Below are 18,268 nucleotides of genomic sequence, written 5' to 3' on the forward strand. Positions count from 1 at the left end.
CACACACATAATTATCAAGGTTATCATCATCGGCCAATGACCGTTAGCTGCTGAACTTAGGCCGCTCTCAAGGATGGCTACGGTACTCTGTCCTCGGTCTTCCTCATTCAGGCATGTTCTAAGTCCAATGGTTAAAAAGCGTCCACGATTGTTGTCATTATTCGAGAATCCGTCTTGCTAGAGGTTTAACTATAATACCAAGTAGGTAAGTAGTATTATGCCAAGTAAAATTGTTTTGTTTCCATTCCAGAACCTAGTACCGAACCTATCACAAACAACTTGCGAATGCACGTGCAAGCCCTGCCCCGTCGACACAAAGATCTGTCCTACGAGTAAACTCTGCCTGCCGCTGGACAAGTGGTGCGACGGGCTGCAGGACTGCCCTGATGATGAGAGGAACTGCTCTGTGCCGACAACCATTACGACTACTGTGGAGCCGGTGGTGGTTACTACTGTGAGGCCGACGGTTGAGGCTGTGCCTACGACTGTTGCGCCAAAATGTGAGTTTTAAAATATATATTTGTAATGTACCTCTGCTACGTAATAGCGTGTAAATCTGACTGAACATTAACAATTTTAATTTTTAATGTTATGTTCTTCAATATACCTCTCATACCGTACGTAATAGCGTAAAAATCCGACTTAACCATTTTTAGCATTAACAATTTCAATTTTCATAACTACCTATGTGATTGTATTTTTTTAAACTCTGTAAACTATAGTAGGTACTTAGCATTTTTTAATTGATTTTATCTACTTGCTGACTGTGCATAATGCATAGCCCAGAGCCCTTATAGTACTTACCAGTATGTAAGTAAATTTATTAAAATGAAATTTCTCCCCCAGTGCCCTGCCCACCAGTACAATGCCCTCCCGGCTACACGGTGCAACTCCTCTCCGCCCACCACCAGTACAGCTACTCCTCGGAACTACCGCCGCCGCGCGCGCGCCGCACCTACGCCAGGTTCTTCAAGGGACAAGCCCCGGGCGCCACCAAGCGAGGGTACTCTAAAGGAGGCTTCTCGAAGGGAGGATATTCAAGTAAGTTTTTGTTTATTTGCGTGAATTATCTATTGTGAAGCGTGTGTCGAGGCGGCGTTGCACTCGCATATAGGAAATATACGGAAGGCGCACTTATTTGTCGCCGCTGCCGCGACGCCATCTTGACTCTCGTGCAGAGAGCGGTGCGTCTAAAATGATTCATATACCTTACCGCTGACCCTATAGTAGGAGGGAACACCCTACCTACCTTCCGCTTTAAATACTCGATAGAAAACCTTGAAAACTTTATCCGTTACAGCTACAAAGAAAACTCATGGGCGTAAAAAGATAACATAACTACATTGCGTTTAACTCTATCAAAATCCAGCTCAAGTTTTCTTCTTCTTCTTGGAGACATATCTCAGTACCATGGAGGCGCTGGCGACGGCTTCCTTGGTCTTCCTTAGGAACGCCTCCAGCTTGCCCTCGTAGTCCGCGACGGTCAGGGTCGGCATCGGGAAGTTCTTCGGCGGTATTTCTATGTTGTAGAATTTGTAGGAGCCCTGAAAGTTTAAAGTACTTATTGCTATTTTTCTTATTCCTTAGAATGGCTAAATATTAGGGAATATCAACAAAGGATCCACTCGAGAAAGCCACATACAGGATAGAATAGAATGGCTAAAGTTAATAAATAAAGATACCTACCGCTGGAATAGGACATCGTTCGATCGGGGCGTCTGTAAAAGATGTCATCCACTCGGCTATACTTCTGATTTTTAGTGCCGCGCAAACCCCCATTTGTACTTCGTGGTATTGATCATTCTTCATGTTTCGAAATGAAAAACGTACCTATAAAAGTGATAGAATGACATGAAACGACAATACTCTACGGTGACTCTACGCAAATCCCAGAGCCAGTAAGGTGAGCTCGGCGTGGCCCGGCTGAGTACCTTCCAAGCTTTTCTCCCTCTACCTTCCCTGAAGTCACCATGAAGTCTAAAATAGGGCGTTTTCTTAACGTATTCATTTCGTTGGGTTCAATCAATGTACGTCTTAGCGTCATCCGATATTTTCTCGATAATTAATGAAGATGTACTCACTGTAATATTGTTACCAGCTGGCACCAACGAAGTAATGTAGCCACTAGTCAGGTAGGTAGAAGAGCGGTTCGGCCGGCTGGTGAATACTGACACGTTGTATATTAACTTTGGGTTGAAATAGATCAGTCTGGCTCTCTCTTGACGAAAATCCTGTAAATCATAGGTATCTTATCATTATTACTATTCATATTAGTAACTAAATATTCTGATTTGCATTTTGTGTAAGAATAAAATTAGGTATAGTTACTTATAATGGATTAGCTTACGTTCACTAACATTAGAGCTGAGACAATCAGCGGGATCCATCAGAGAATACACGATTATGGGAATAAAACACCACATAATTATTGATTAATTTACAGTAAATATTTATCTCCTATTTACTACTGAAAAAGTGTGTAAGGCTGTTCGATTTTGTGAAGTTAGGTAGCTAGCCGTTTAAAATGAAATATTGAAAAGCTACCAGAACAAATATATTTCTATCAGTTTGATCTAAAACACTATCTTGTTATGATCTGCAAACATGCATTTGAACTAAATTGTTCTACTATTATGTAAGTACGGTACTTATATGGTTTTACTGGTTCTGGGTATTTAACTGTTAAATATATCCGGTCACATTAAACTTTATTAAAAAGTAATCAACTTAACGAAAACTGCCAGGCTTAACCATGATAAACGACCGATGATTTTGGCTATTTAACTTTAGGTACCAATCGCCAACCTTCGTCTTATTTAGGTACCTATATAGTTATATACTCAAACTTCAGCTATTATTTCTGCTACTTATTGGAAATACCTACCTATAGCGCAGTCAATATGCTGTATGCCTCTATACTCTTATAGACTCGTTTCTTTTATAAAATCATATTCCACAGACATACCCTCACCACCGAAGTCAACACAGGCCTTCACTCTCGACAAGCCTCAAGTGCAGAATCCCAAGTCTCAAGTGGAAGCATGCCAACAGTTCAAGTGTGTGCCGAAGTTACCCCCGTACAGACCCGGAGTGCACCACCCCCCGCAAGTTTGTTCCACGCCGCAATGTCCTCCGAAGTACAAGCTGCAAATTGATACCAGCACACATGACAGACATAAGTGTCCGCAGTAAGTATTGTTGTAATGTTTTATGATATGATATAAACCGTAGGACATCTTTTGATAGATTTTTCTCCCATGAAACTTTTTAAAATTACATAATATGGAGAACACAGACAAAATATCTATGCAAACTAGAGGTTGGGCGCAAATAGCAGTTTATAGTATCGTAAGTCACCATTCGCCGTCCATCAATACTAACCTCTCTATATATAAATATGTGGACACATCTCACACACGGCCATCCGACCCCAAGCTAGGCAGAGCCTGTGTTATGGGTATCGGACAACTGATATATCTACACAAATACATAGATAGATACATACTAAATATAAATATCAACACCCAAGACCCTAGTACAACTATCTGTCTTTAAACAAATATCTGCCCCAGCCGGGAATCGAACCCGGGACCTTCGGCATAGCAGTCAGGGCCACTAACCACTACGCCATTCGACCGTCAAATTATATTATCTCAGATACGTCTGCGTGCCGCCTCCCGACCGCCCGGTCTACTGCGAGCTCACCGGACGTACCTTCAACACTTTCGACGGCTCCGAGTACAAGTATGACGTTTGCTTCCACATCCTGGCCAGAGACAACCGGTTCGATGCCTGGACTGTACTGGGTACGACATTTATTATTATTATCAGCCATTCGTACAGTGTTAAACGTAGACTGTCAAGCCTTCTTCATCCCATCCTTACCGGATACCTGTCACAAGCCCTCGGTCTTCTCGTCCTTTACAATGGTTATCGGTTCTTTGGCAGATATAGTCCGCCCCCTGCCACTTTATCTTGGTCACTTTAGGAGCTAAAAGGCAATATACAATAATTAAATTTCCTCAACAGTGCGCAAGAAGTGTCGCGTAGACGGCTGCCTAAACGAGCTCCTAATCCGCCAAGACGACCAGCTGATCCTCATTAAACCAGACATGACGATAGAATACGACAACTATGAGTACACGGTGGAGCAGACCAGCATGATCTGCTTCCAGAAGAACAGTTTCGACCTGGCCAGACTGGGGACCGGAGTCGTGGTCAAATCCAGAAAGTATAACTTCACGGTTGCTTTCAATACTGATGGGGATGTTAAAGTTGGGGTGAGTCTGGTCTCAGTATTTTTTATATTTATTCATGCTAGTGCTAAACTTAGAAAGCCTAATTTAGTAGGTATGCACCTGGTATACCTAGGTAGATAGGAATTAACAAAACTATCTGGGTAGTAACACATATGATGTTGGTTATTATCGCAGATTTGACACATATACCCATTTTTCAACGTTTATTGCATACTTACTACCTAGGATCACTGATAAGATATCACCCTGCCCATAACCAACATTACATAACCCCTGTTCCTCTCCCCAGGTATCAAAATCCCTTTCCGGCTCAGTAGACGGTCTCTGCGGCTACTTCGACGGCTCGCCCTCAAACGACCGCCGCCTGCCGAGCGGGCGGCCCGCGACCAGCGTGGACGCCTTCGGGCGCGCCTGGGCCAAGCCAGGGTTGTCGCCCAACGCCTGCCAGACTAAAGTCATAGACAAGGAGAAGCAACAGGAGGCGTGGAATTTGTGTGATGTTGTTACGTGAGTTTGATTGTTTTGGTTTGTAGTTGTATAGGTATTGTAGGTATTGTCGCAGCTGTATACATGCTGATTAAGATGGATTGCTTACGTAATTATTTTATGATCCTAACTTAGCATTATAAGTTACCAGTGGACCAGACTCACCAAACACGAATGCTATGAACCCTTTTGATAGGTAGACGTAGTAGTATATGGAGAAGACCTACCTATTTAACAATCATTCTCTATTCCAGCAAAGAGCCCCTCTCGCGGTGCGGCAGTGCATTAAACCTGGACAAATGGCGCAGCATGTGCCTCGAGAAGATCTGCACATGTTCAGAGCTGGTAGTGAACGGGACCAAGCGCTCGCAGGAAGAGTGTCGGTGTCTACTGTTAGAGCAGTTTGTGGCTGAGTGTCGGAAGGAAATGACGCAGGTTGACTTGGCTGACTGGCGCACGCTGTACCGCTGCCGTAAGTTTTTTATTTTATTTTACCTGGTGCCTAAAAAAAGTTGAACTGTTCGATGTTGATCGACTTCGGACATATGTATAATTATGATGTAGATAAATAGAGTGTTCGTTACTTGATCCAGAGTAGTTGCTGAGTTTAGCTATGTACCTATTCAGGATCGTTTCAGTGGCATTTTTGATAATTATGGGAGGTTAACTGGGAGGCTTCACATTTCACTTTAGATGCGCTCTTAGTTTTAATTCATCAATTTTAATAAATACATTACCCTTCCTAGCGGCGGAATGCCCCGCCCCGCTGGTCCACTACTCGTGCTACCAGCGCGTGTGCGAGCCGTCCTGCTCCCCGCAGCCGCACGCCGGCTGTCCGACAGACGCGAGGCAGTGCGTGCCCGGCTGCTACTGTCCCGAGGGCACTCTGCGGCTGAAGGACTCTTGTGTTGCTGTTGATCAGTGTTTAGACTGTAAGTATAGATTTGCTTTAGACGAAACAGGTATCAATGCTGCGGTACTCTAGTGTGGTTATCGACCAGTGTGTGGAGTATATACCGAGTTGAAACAGGTATTAAAGAGCTTGGGAGTCCTCTTACTAACTTGATGCAACCGCACGCCGGCTGTCCGACCGACGCCAGGCAGTGCGTGCCCGGCTGCTACTGTCCCGAGGGCACTCTGCGGCTGAAGGACTCTTGTGTTGCTGTCGACCAGTGTTTAGACTGTAAGTATACTGCCATTGGACCGTAATTGAAGATCAGAATGACAAGTTTGGGTAGACACAAGTACCTACATTAATTCCCCTAAGTCCGCCTGGAATATCTTTGAGGTATCATCAAACTTGGAGTATAAATAATAGGTACTTACTCCAAGTTTGATGATACCTCTAATTCATGTTTAATTCGTTCTAGGCAACTGCAATAGCGCCGGGAACAAATACATGACCTTTGAAGGAGACGATATGCCGTTTGAGCACAACTGTACCTACCTCGTGTCGCGAGATAGAAATGACACTGGAGTTCACAAGTATCAGGTAAAAGAGCTGACCTTAGTGTGAAATAAAATATTGGATTCACCATTGAAATTCCTCGAAAACCTGTACATACCTACCTATCTACCAGGGCATGGCTTGTGACCTATCCTATCGGCTAGTTAACCAATGTCACCTCTAGCCTTCTAACCCTTCACGGAGTACAACGTCATGATATGACCATATGCATGAGACCTATTCTACTACCTAAATACTTATGAATAATCCCAAATCCCACAGATTTATGCTACCAACGGACCGTGTGAGAAAAATAACGCTGCAGTTTGCACCAAAGTAGTCCAACTGTTGCACGAAAAGCACATGGTACGAGTGGATAAAAACCCCACTACGAAAAAGGTAACCCCATAAATCTTGGATAAACATGCTGTCTTTATGTTTTACTTTTGGGTAAATTAGTTACATAAAACTTATGAATAATATTATGTATGTACGCAAACCGCACTTATATCAATTCAAAGTAATTTAAAAAATATATTGTTTCAGCTACAAGTGATGATAGACGAAGATATGGTGTTCAAATACCCTCAAAAGAAGGACTGGGTGACCATCAGTTTGGTGAACGGACAAGATGTAAAGGTCCTACTACCCGACGAGCATGTTGAGGTAACAAACATACGCAATACGTCATGTATCAATTCACCGGTTCGATGAATTTTTTTTAATAATTAAAGGGCTCAGAATGCTGATTACTTTCTAAGTAACTATACTATTTTAAGACACACTATGTTGTTTTTGTTTGTACGCGGTTGTCTTAGAAACGTATATTCACTGAGGTATCCTTGAACTTGTAATGAACAACAAGTATTCAAGGACAGATAAATAATTAAATAAAGACCTATTATCCTGTCTACGCTTGATAGGTATTCGTTACTATACTACTGTCGACGTCGTTAGTCGTATTCTAGTTTCGCTCTTCGCTGCGGATCATTATATTGCTCGTTACCATAGAATAACAAGTACAAGTGCTAGTCTCGTTATTCTATGTCGTTACCGCCACGCCACCTATTACTGAACAGAAGTAGTTGGTTTTGTTGTTTGATTAGAAATATGATGTCTGCCGGATTATAGGCTTAAAATAGGTTTATTTAAAAGACATACAATAATAGTAATTGAGATAGTAAACTAGTAGGTATTTTTTTATTTACTTAAATGTACCTAGATTCTACCTATGGCTCTTTATACCCCCATGTCGACCTGTATACTTACCGAACTGTAGAAATGAACACCTAACCTGTTACCTAATAGATGGGTCAAACTTAATTCCTTTCTACTATCCTCCACAGCTAACAGTATCTCCATCAGACCTATCGTTCAGTGTGAAAGTGCCGTCATCTCTCTACTCGAACGCGACGCAAGGGCTGTGCGGCGTGTGCGCCGGCTACCAGGAGCACCTCGTCATGAGCAACGGCACCGCCACTGATGATTATGGACAGGTAAGAAAAATAAATATAAATATTTTGTTATCCATAGTACCTAATCCCAGAAGGGTCTATCTAAATCGACGAACGAACGAACAAGAATTGTTACGCAATCGGCACGCTCAATACAACGATACTTATACCTATACTTAGTCGTGTTTAGGAAGCTTCGGAGCCTTGTCCGAACCACGGCTTTATCTCTATGTATTAAGTGTTCAAATTACGTGAAAATTATTGTTCCTTCCTTCGTCGATTTAGACTCTAAATATTAATAATTTTCGGGTTTCTAAATTTTAGAGAGTGACCCCACTGGCGTCGCCTGCGTCTGCGCAGGTTCACTCAGTTATAAATTGCCTTGTTTGTGTTGTAGTACGCCAAAAGCTGGCAGGCGAAGGGCGAAATATTGACAGCACTGAAGATAGCGGACCAAGAGCAATGTGATGAACCTCCTCCAAAGGTAAGCCATAACACTAAATACCTAATGCTATTAGGATAAAAACCCATCACATGTGGCAGGAAGCCAAACTAAAATATTTTTATTCACAGGAGGAGTGTGTGCCGCCGCCACTTGAACTGAACCCTTGCAACAAATTGTACGACACGCAGATGTTTGGTGCTGTAAGTAATTTCAGTAAACAATAAAGAATCTATGGCTTGACTGGGAGCATCTCTTCTCCCTTGAGGAATATCGTGATAAAAACTAGCCTTTGTTTGAAATCTTTGTCTCTCGTCGCTACCACTGCGATGCTATGCACAGCATAGTTAATTGATTACTTGTGGCCCTAACTCATCCCTTACTCCCCAGTGCCACGCTCTAGTGGACCCGGCGTCGCACGTAGAGAACTGCGAGGCAGATCTATGTACCAACAACACAGACATCTGCACCGTGCTGGAGCGATACGCGGCTGAGTGCAGGAGGCAAGGCGTGTGTCTACAGTGGAGGGGCCAGCTCTGTCCCTGGACTTGGTGAGTTTACTATATCTTACAATAACAATCACATAAATAATAATAATAACGTTATATAGCGAAAGTCTTTAGCTAACCAAAAATACATACATCTTCGTAGTGACCACAGCTTTTTGGCACTTGTCGAACCGAATCACTGTCACCGTTTTAGTCTCGCTACTGAAAGCTAGGTGAGCTGTGATCGCATCTCCATACTAAGATCGAATGGACGTTTGTCAATTGTTTCGTGCTCATAACGCCGCGCCGTTCGGGCCAATACAATCTTAAAACTTATGATTCTTTAGCTATAAGTAAAGCTTAGGTACTTGGATATTAATTTGTTTATTAACTCTACAGTGAAAGCCCCTTCATTTACCGTCCATGTGTGGGCTGTGACTTGACTTGCGACAACTATGATGAAATGAAGGACGGTTGCGACAAGCCCTACCTTGAAGGGTGTTATTGCCCTGAAGGAAAGGTAAGAAGGAAACATAAAAGAAAATTTACTACTTACAATATAATATACTACATTATATTATGTACTCCTACTATATCCAAATATTGTTCGTAATATTAGTGTATAACTTTTTGCGACAGGTCCGAGTAAATAACACTTGCATAGAGCCATCAAAATGTTTCCCGTGCGACACCAACAAGGAACATTACGCTGGCGACGAATGGCAGGTTAGTAACATTATACTCGCATAGGGAATTACCTACCTACAATTTGTAAGTACTTAATTTGTTGGTTTCATTCCTTCCGATCGCCTCAAACGCCATTGGACAAAATTAAATGAGATCAAAAGAACCTCTCATCTCTATTGCCGCTGTAAGTACTCGTATTTTCGTGCTATGTATTCACCAATTATGTCACACCACACGTTACAGCCATACACAAACGTCGCGCTACGTTTCTAAGTGAGGATACTGATTCGCGTTCTTTACTACCTACTCACGTTTTTCTTCCCTAACAGGAAGACGCCTGCACTAAGTGCGCATGCAGCAAGCTAGAGTCGTCCCCGATGGCGCACATAACCTGCAACAAGCAGACCTGCAGCGAGCCGGCGTGTGCGGACAACGAAGACCTGATCGCCAAGCCGGCGCCCGGCGCGTGCTGCCGCGAGTATGTCTGTGGTAAGTTGTTTGGACAATGATCGGGGTTTAGCTGAAGTATAGTCAGGGCCCTGAGTGACAGTTTTTTCGCCGTTCGAGAAGCGGCGAGTAAACGTGAACTTGTATGGCGCGGGAGAGACGCCACCTAGCGTACTAGCTACTAAGTAGCTGTGAAGCACAAAATGCGCGTGCAGCAAGCTAGAGTCCTCCCCAATGGCGCACATAACCTGCAACAAGCAGACGTGCAGCGAGCCGGCCTGTGCAGAGAACGAGGACCTGATCGCCAAGCCGGCGCCGGGCGCGTGCTGCCGCGAGTATGTTTGTGGTAAGTTCTCTGAGCCCCTATCACAGGCTAAGGTGGCAATAAGCTAGCAGTGTACGATACTACACAAACATAATTATGGAAAAAGAACCGCGCCAACCTCCAGTCACTTTTAGAACTAACTCAATGACGATCCTTCGTCATTAACTTGAACTAACTGCTTTACATTTTGATAGTGACAGTTAACGATGACACCCTTCCTCAGTCAACCATAGTCGGGAATTAAGTGGGAATTTCCAAGATCGCCGCGCCGGTCCAACAATGGTTTTGGAGAACTCTCCAACGGTAGTGTGGGAAACTTCCCACGCTACCAACGTTTGCCTATTCCCTTTAAACCGCCATATACCTACGCATTCGAGAACTCGTCTAAAGCTGCGTACAGACCAGGCCAACGAACGCCCAACGGACGCCCAACGATGGATATTTATCATACATAATACAGGGTAGATTGCAGCAACGAAGCTCAACGAAACCCGTTCGTTGGCGTTCGTTGGCTCGGTCTGTACGCAGCTTCAGTCAAGGTTTATCGGCTCTACATTGACAGATATTCATATGAGTACCTTATAAGTGTCTAATAAAATTTCTTTTTTTTTTCAGTACCAAAGCCGATAGCGATCAAGTGTGATGAACCAAAACAAATTGAGTGCGGTTTCGGCCAAGTTCTGAAACTGAAAACCAAATCCGATGGCTGCACCGAGTTTGCTTGTGGTAAGAGGGACCATTCATTTTATTTAACAATGTATAAGTGTTAGATAACCAATTTATTTAAGTACCTTCGCGTATAGATATTTTTAATAGTAAATAAACAACGTACCTATAGTTAGTAGGCTGTATATCGTACTTAGCAAATTTGTGCAACCTGTGGTGCAGCCTTGTTTACGACCATCGTAACATTCCAGAATGCAAACCAGCCGACGAATGCGACCCCATTCCGCCGGCATCAAAGCTCGAGCCCGGCATGACTCGAGACATAGACTCTACCGGATGTTGTCCCAAGGAGGTGATCACTTGCCGCAAGGAGACCTGCCCGCCGCCGCCGGAGTGCCCCAAGTTCCATGACGTCAAGAGCGCTAATGTCACTGGGGTGTGCTGTCTGCAGTATACTTGTGGTGAGTATGGAAAAGCTACACATACCTACCAATGGGTCACGTGACTAAAACAAAACAAAAATGTTTTCGTGAAAACCGTTTTATCTTGAATTTTTTTCGTATAGGTTATTTATATTTACCTATAAGAAAGGTACTTATCAAAAAGTATTCAATGAGTAAGAACCTACTTCAAAATGAAAAAAAAACGCAACCATGAAAGGTCATAATATTGTTGTCCATCTGTCTGTTTTAGAGTCTTTTTAACGTATCTTATTTTATTTTACAGAATTACCTAAAGACAAATGCGTGGTGACACTAGAGTGGGAAGCTGCTCCGAAAGGTGGCGAGAAACTGAGGGCGGAACCGGAAACATTGTTGAAAGACGTAAGTTAATTTGGTTCATGGTGCACACAAAATCCGCTAGATGGCGCTGACGTCGAATGACGGCCATATTGCATGAGCAAGTATGAGATTGTACGTGGATCCTACATCGCGGTATCAAAGTTTTTTAGCTCTCTGAGTATATATACAAAATTCATTTCCAAACAAGTGTACTTGCTTCGGCAGTACATATACTAAAATTGGAACGATACAGAGAAGATTAGCATGGCCCCTGCGCAAGGATGACACGCAAAATCGTGAAGCGTTCCACATTTTTTGAAGTTTTTCATTTTTAGATACTGTTATTCTTGTAAAAAGTTCTACATCATCCATGTTTCGCCAGCCGTTTTTGACCATTCAATGCATTCAGTTCAATGTCTTTTAAATAATTACATCTTCCTATTATTCAATTCAAAGCATTTGGTTCAATAATATTTTAAATACTTAATTACACCTATCATCAACCACACTAATCTTCCAGCTGGACGAAGCATGGCTAGACGGCCCGTGCCGCTCGTGCCGCTGCTCGCCCCCCCTCCCCGCGGCCTCCTGCCTCGTCTCCTCGTGCCCGCCCGCCGTGTCCGACGACAAGTTCCTAGTGGAGCCCCGCCCGGCGCCCTTCGCCTGCTGCCCCGCTATAGTGCAGGTGGCTTGTAGGGATGGGAATAAGATTTATAAGGTAAGTTTGTTTTTATGTACTTATTTATAAGTATTTCTTTAGTTTATTGTAACTACTGCGAGCGCCAGGATTTCACAAGAATTATGATATTATTATTATAGATAGACAGATTGGATTAAGTAAGTACTATTTTTTTTTGCTGTTGTGAGTAATATTCTAGTAGTAGTATTTCTTTCCTCCTTAATGACTGGGCCTCTGTGAAATGGTGGTAGATTATGACTTTTGACAAGTAATTCTAATATTCTACGTCGAAAAAATAAACGATTTCATTTCGTAGTCAATTCGGAGCGATAATCAGTCTAATTAACTACAGCACCATCTGGCTACTATTTCCATACTAAGTATGGATACAGTGTTTATGGCAGTCAGATCTAACATCTAATCGTTTAATTTATAATTAATTATGTATCTAATCGCCTCTTCAACCAGGTGGGCGAGAAATGGTCGTCCCCCGGCAATGTATGCGAGCACCACGAGTGCGTGCAACTCGAGGACGGCAAACTGGACAAGCTCACCACCGTGCAGATGTGCGACACCAAGTGCCAGCCTGTGAGTACATACCTATTTTACTTCTGGAATAGAAAATAGAATTGATGATGATGATGAATAGCAGATACTATCTACCAGATAAAAAGTTTTTTTTATATTTATTTTGCCAAAATGCTATCGGTTTAATAGTTAACCATAAACATTTAATTTAATTTGGTTCTTTATGATTGGTTGGTTATACTAGATAGCGAGATAATTACTTTCGAACAGACAAACAAAAGATTAGGCTAGTTCTACCTGCCCCCGTAGCACCTTTGTTATGCTATTCAAAGTTGGTGACATTATAGCCCTAAGCAAATTCTTGGCAGCTGTTTGCTAAACTAGGGAACCCTATCTCCCAGACACCAAATATTGGTATGCTTCCGAAATTTCCCCCTCAACTAGACTACCAAGTTACTAAACTTTTCTTTCCCAGGGTTGGCAATACACCCCACCATCGCCAGACAGTGGCGAGTGTTGCGGGCAGTGCACGGCCGTGGCGTGCGTGGTGGACGGCGCCGAGCACCAGATAGGCACAACCTGGACCTCGCCCGGCCACTGCACCAACTACACCTGCATGGACGTCAATGGCACGGTAAGAGTAGCTTTAGGTAGGTATATTAATTAGTCAAACAAAAGGCATATTATCGTGAGAATTAGAAAGTAGCTTAGCGCTCCTCTGGCGGGTACTGTTGGATCTATCTATTTTGAATTTAGGTGCCTAATACCTATGGATAGGTGAAGTTATCTTCAGCGGAGAGTGTTGCGACGGCCTAATAGTCAAACAAAGGGGTAGGTATCATGAGAGGAGGTATCTTTTTGAGGTAAATCGTTCACATAAATGTTTTCTGTTTTAGCTGCAAGTGCAATCGTCTAATGAGAGTTGCCCCGCCATAACTGAAGACATGAGGAAGCTGTATGTCTTTGAAGAGACGGCGGTCCCCGGGAAGTGTTGTAAGAATATCGAGCGAGTCGCTTGCAGAGATGGCGATAAGATCTACCAGGTTTGTTCATTAATATTTAGTAAGCAAGGTCCTATGTTCTATTCACACATATCATCAAGATTAAAGACCAAGGGCATCATCAGCCTCAGACAATATCTTTCACTATTTGACATAGGTTTCTCTATATGTCTGTGGGCTTCTCCCAAATAGCGCTTTAAAACCCTTTCCTCTGTATTCGTCCTCCTTCCACTATTAAACAACCACCTTTTTAAAGTCATACATATATGATACACGTGATTAATATTTCACCCCAATTATTCCAGGAAGGCCAATCCTGGAACACATCCGACCCATGCGTCACGGTACAATGCGTGCGCGCCAACTCGAGTGAGTTATCTCGCGAGTCACTCACACAACACTGCGCGGAGTGCGGCTCCGGGTTCGAGCGGGTGCCGGGCGGCTGCTGCGGGCACTGCCGACCCACTGCTTGTCTCACTGAAGACGGGATGAAAGATATAGGTGCGTTTTAACAACTTGATTTACGTTGCATCTAATAATAATAATATGCATTTATCTAAGGTTTTCCCGGAGGTAGCATATTATTATGTGAGACTAGATGATCCAATCTTCTAGGCCGTTCATGACTGATATTAGTACACACTCGAGTGAGTTGTCCCGCGAGTCACTGACGCAACACTGCGCAGAGTGTGGCGCCGGGTTTGAGCGGGTGCCGGGCGGCTGTTGCGGACACTGCCGACCCACTGCTTGTCTTACTGAAGATGGGATGAAGGATATAGGTGTGTTATTTACGACTTATTTTATGTTACGTGTAAGGGGTAGCGTATGTGACACTAGTCGATCCTAGAGGTATATTCTTGGCGGTTCTGGCGTGATATAAGTAACTACACATTCGAGTGAGTTGTCTTGCGAGTCACTCACACAGCACTGTGCGGAGTGTGGCTCCGGGTTCGAGCGGGTGCCGGGCGGCTGCTGCGGACACTGCCGACCCACTGCTTGTCTCACTGAAGACGGGATGAAGGATATAGGTGCGTTTTGAACAACTTGATTTACGTCGCATCTAAGGTTTTCCCGGAGGTAGCATATTATGTGACACTCAACGATCTGATCTCCTTGGCCGTTCATGAGATATTAGTACACACTCGAGTGAGTTGTCCCGCGAGTCACTCACGCAGCACTGCGCCGAGTGTGGCTCCGGGTTTGAACGGGTGCCGGGCGGCTGCTGTGGACACTGCCGCCCCACTGCTTGTCTCACTGAAGACGGAATGAAGGATATAGGTAACTTATATATACCTAGCTTTCAGCAGTCTGTTTTGAACCCACACATTAAAATAAGTACCTACTGGTAAAAAAAAACATTTGCAAGCGTGCGTGTGGGATGAAATCGGCATGATATTAAAAACACCCTAAAACACGACGGAGACCTGCGCGACGGAGTCTATAGATAGCGTTGCTCCTCATATGCTATGTTTCCCGTATACATCGCTTATAACCCCAGAGTAACATAATCACAATGTGGATCCTGCTGCACTATCGCACAGAAATCCGCATTGGCGGTTTTCAGAAAAAGGTAGTTTTCATTTAATTTATATTTCTCTTCCAGGCGCTACCTGGTCATCTCCAGACAACTGCACCACATTCTCGTGCCTTCGCTCGGACGGACTCTCCGTCCTAGTATCTTCGAGCCGCGTGTCGTGTCCGCGCGTGGACGACTGTCCGCCGGCGGACCTGGTCAACGAGACCTGCTGCCAGGTCTGCAAGATGAGGCCGCAGAACTTGAGTAAGTTGACGGTCATTAAAAATATGGCCTAGATAAACGAGGAATTGAGAACATTCTGTATCTGTATCTGTTGTAGCGTTTTTAAAGTAGAAACCTAGATAATTATTTCCAGCAAAGAACAGCTTATTACGGGCTGATGATGATGCACAGCTATTCGATTCGAGTCGATGTAACTAACTATTTAGTTTTCTCAAAGTTACCTGGCCTACTATGTGTTTGTAGCAATCCTCTTAATTGTTGTAACTCGTAAATAATTGGTCGTTTTGTTAACGGGTAACGCACCCTACCTTAACATGTAGAGGTAGGTTTACTATTTCGTCTATTTACATAATAGTTGCTCAAATCTATACTCTTCCGGACTAAATCTAACCAGACTCAAACTAACCTCCCCCTTACTCCCCAGAACCAGAAACCTGTAAACCTGAACCCCTCCCCGACGCGGAGTCAGTGGGCATCGTGCGGCGGCGGCTCGGCCGGCACGGGCTGTGCCGCAACATGGAGCCACTACCGAGCTTCCGCGAGTGTCGCGGCTCTTGTGTCAGCGGGACGTTGTACAACAACCGTGAGTGAACCTTATTTATCCTTACTATCCTAACTAATATTATAAATGCGAAAGTAACTGTGTCTGTCTGTTACTCTTTCACGCCAAAACTACAGAACGGATTTGAATGAAATTTGGTATGCATACGGTCTAGACCCTGGGAAAGAACATAGGCTACTTTTTATCCCGGAATTCCCACGGGAAAACTTTTTAAGGCGAAGCGAAGCTCGCGGGAACAGCTTGTCTTTTAATAAATTAGGTTTACTCACGGTTGTTATAGCGTGAAAGAGTAACAGATAGACAGGCACAGTTACTTTCGCATTTATAATATTAGTTAGGATAAAGTGGTATGTACTATAAACCCGAGCCGCTCCCCGACGCGGAGTCAGTGGGCATCGTGCGGCGGCGGCTCGGCCGGCACGGGCTTTGCCGCAATATGGAGCCGCTACCGAGCTTCTACTAGCGGCACGTTGTATAACAACCGTGAGCTATTAACGTTGTTGTTTACTAGACCATGGTGGCATGTATTTTTTTTTAAATATCGATTATGGATAGCGCCAGCACCTTCGTTACACCAATATTGATTGTACAATTTCCATGTTATACTTTTACATAAGAATTCTTTGTAAAGGTTGCCTGGAATAGATCGGTTTTAGCGATAAGGCCGCCTATTGTGCTTAGGTACTTTTTCTTTGTAATTTAATTTACGTTGTATGTTTTTCAATCAAGTTATGTTGAATTGTATTGTAATTGTAAATCTTTACCGCCTATGACCGAGTCCCATTCATTCAACCAACCTCCCCAACTCACACCCCCAATCTCTCCAACAGAGACAGGCAGCCACGACACGCGCTGCGAGTGTTGCCAGGCGGTCAAGTACGAGTCTCTCCTGGTCACACTGCGCTGCGAGGACGGCTCTGCGCAGGCGCACCGCGTGGCGTCGCCCGCGCGCTGCGACTGTCGCGCGTGCGGCGAGATCGGCTCTATGCAGGGACTCGACAATCATGGTGAGGGTTTGTTTGTGTCTGTAGTAGTCACTATACCTTGTTTCACGAGGAAAGACATCTGGTACAAACAATAACTACCCTTATTCAAATGTAATGAGGGTCCTGTCAGATGTCTTTCCTCGTGAAAAAAGGTATAGTCTCTGCTGGTGACACTGCGCTGCGAGGACGGCTCTATGCAGGGACTCGACACTCATGGTGAGGGCATCAAATGTAATAAGACCCCTGTGACAGATGTCAAATTTGACAACTAACGAATATAACGGACGAGACGAAGGATACCTATAGTAGTTTGCAATAGAATCCAACAATCATGTAAACAAACCAAATTGTCACGATTACTCCGTAATCACATACATTTTCGATCAATTTATGAACATAGTCTGATTTCAACGAACGCACCATTGTTTTCACATTATCTTCAACACGATTTAACTTGTATTTATAAGATAAATTTGTTAAAACATTTGCAACGTAAAAATTTCGAAGTATTTGACAAGCTGTCATCTTAGTTTTTTACTCATCGAACTCTATAAGTCTTTGAAAAGTTAGTGGTGTTCGTAATCTGAAGTTATCTTTTATTTTTAATTTAATAAATTATTTTAATTTAATATTATTTGAATAAGTACAATAAAAAAAAATTCAAGAGCTTAATATAATTAACCAAAACGAAAAAAGGAAGAGGAAGAAATGAAAAAGCCCGACGGCATTTTAGACACGGCAAGCGATGACATAGTGGTTCCATTTATAATTACGGTCACCGGCGACACTTCTGATAGAGATGATGACGATGACGAAGATTTAAATTTGTTTTAATAAACACTTTTTTATATATAATCAGTTTTATTTTATAGTCTATCGCTATAAATATTTGAGCAAAGCATGGAGCACATTATATGCATTTAGTATAAGACCTTTATTGTAACCACCCATGTTTACAAATAAATATATTTGATTTGATTTGATTTATATATTTAATCTAATTAGAACACTATGACATCACTATGGGCATAAACAATACGCTGTCAATGTCAGTCCGCCATATTTGTTTACATGATTGTTGGATTCTATTGCAAACGACTATAATAGTCATTAGAGTACGCAAATTCCTATAAGAACCTACGTCTTAAATGAGTTTGCATTATTGCTCGTCGGCGTCAAAAATTATCGATTTATGCGATGATGAGTTAAATTGATTGAATATCTTTTTGCGCGTGGTGGTTTATTTTTATTTTGGAGAGATAAGGAGATA

The 18,268-nt window shown here is 43.2% G+C and overlaps 1 protein-coding gene and 1 non-coding gene across 2 annotated transcripts in view; both read left to right on the forward strand.

Moving 5' to 3' along the window:
• The window catches only part of LOC105381568 (hemocytin), a 50,089-nt gene that overhangs the window by 31,538 nt on the left and 283 nt on the right, over positions 1–18,268 (forward strand). The window contains exons 47-76 of the mRNA XM_048623765.1: positions 251–500; positions 847–1,041; positions 2,960–3,188; positions 3,658–3,806; positions 4,030–4,280; positions 4,549–4,766; positions 5,000–5,217; positions 5,492–5,677; positions 6,116–6,237; positions 6,475–6,591; positions 6,739–6,858; positions 7,539–7,688; positions 8,044–8,130; positions 8,220–8,291; positions 8,479–8,639; positions 8,976–9,096; positions 9,216–9,302; positions 9,593–9,752; positions 10,651–10,761; positions 10,953–11,162; positions 11,428–11,525; positions 12,004–12,201; positions 12,631–12,750; positions 13,166–13,324; positions 13,587–13,733; positions 13,997–14,196; positions 14,307–14,470; positions 15,295–15,471; positions 15,875–16,033; positions 16,843–17,019. Coding sequence (XP_048479722.1) covers positions 251–500; positions 847–1,041; positions 2,960–3,188; positions 3,658–3,806; positions 4,030–4,280; positions 4,549–4,766; positions 5,000–5,217; positions 5,492–5,677; positions 6,116–6,237; positions 6,475–6,591; positions 6,739–6,858; positions 7,539–7,688; positions 8,044–8,130; positions 8,220–8,291; positions 8,479–8,639; positions 8,976–9,096; positions 9,216–9,302; positions 9,593–9,752; positions 10,651–10,761; positions 10,953–11,162; positions 11,428–11,525; positions 12,004–12,201; positions 12,631–12,750; positions 13,166–13,324; positions 13,587–13,733; positions 13,997–14,196; positions 14,307–14,470; positions 15,295–15,471; positions 15,875–16,033; positions 16,843–17,019 — 4,813 coding nt within the window. The remainder of the gene's footprint in view (positions 1–250; positions 501–846; positions 1,042–2,959; positions 3,189–3,657; positions 3,807–4,029; positions 4,281–4,548; positions 4,767–4,999; positions 5,218–5,491; positions 5,678–6,115; positions 6,238–6,474; positions 6,592–6,738; positions 6,859–7,538; positions 7,689–8,043; positions 8,131–8,219; positions 8,292–8,478; positions 8,640–8,975; positions 9,097–9,215; positions 9,303–9,592; positions 9,753–10,650; positions 10,762–10,952; positions 11,163–11,427; positions 11,526–12,003; positions 12,202–12,630; positions 12,751–13,165; positions 13,325–13,586; positions 13,734–13,996; positions 14,197–14,306; positions 14,471–15,294; positions 15,472–15,874; positions 16,034–16,842; positions 17,020–18,268) is intronic.
• Positions 11,693–11,799, forward strand: LOC119693762. Its single transcript, XR_005254647.1, has one exon. It is a non-coding gene; the product is annotated as a U6 spliceosomal RNA (small nuclear RNA).

This window comes from Plutella xylostella, chromosome 10, assembly GCF_932276165.1.
Source record: "Plutella xylostella chromosome 10, ilPluXylo3.1, whole genome shotgun sequence".
Lineage (NCBI taxonomy): Eukaryota > Metazoa > Arthropoda > Insecta > Lepidoptera > Plutellidae > Plutella > Plutella xylostella.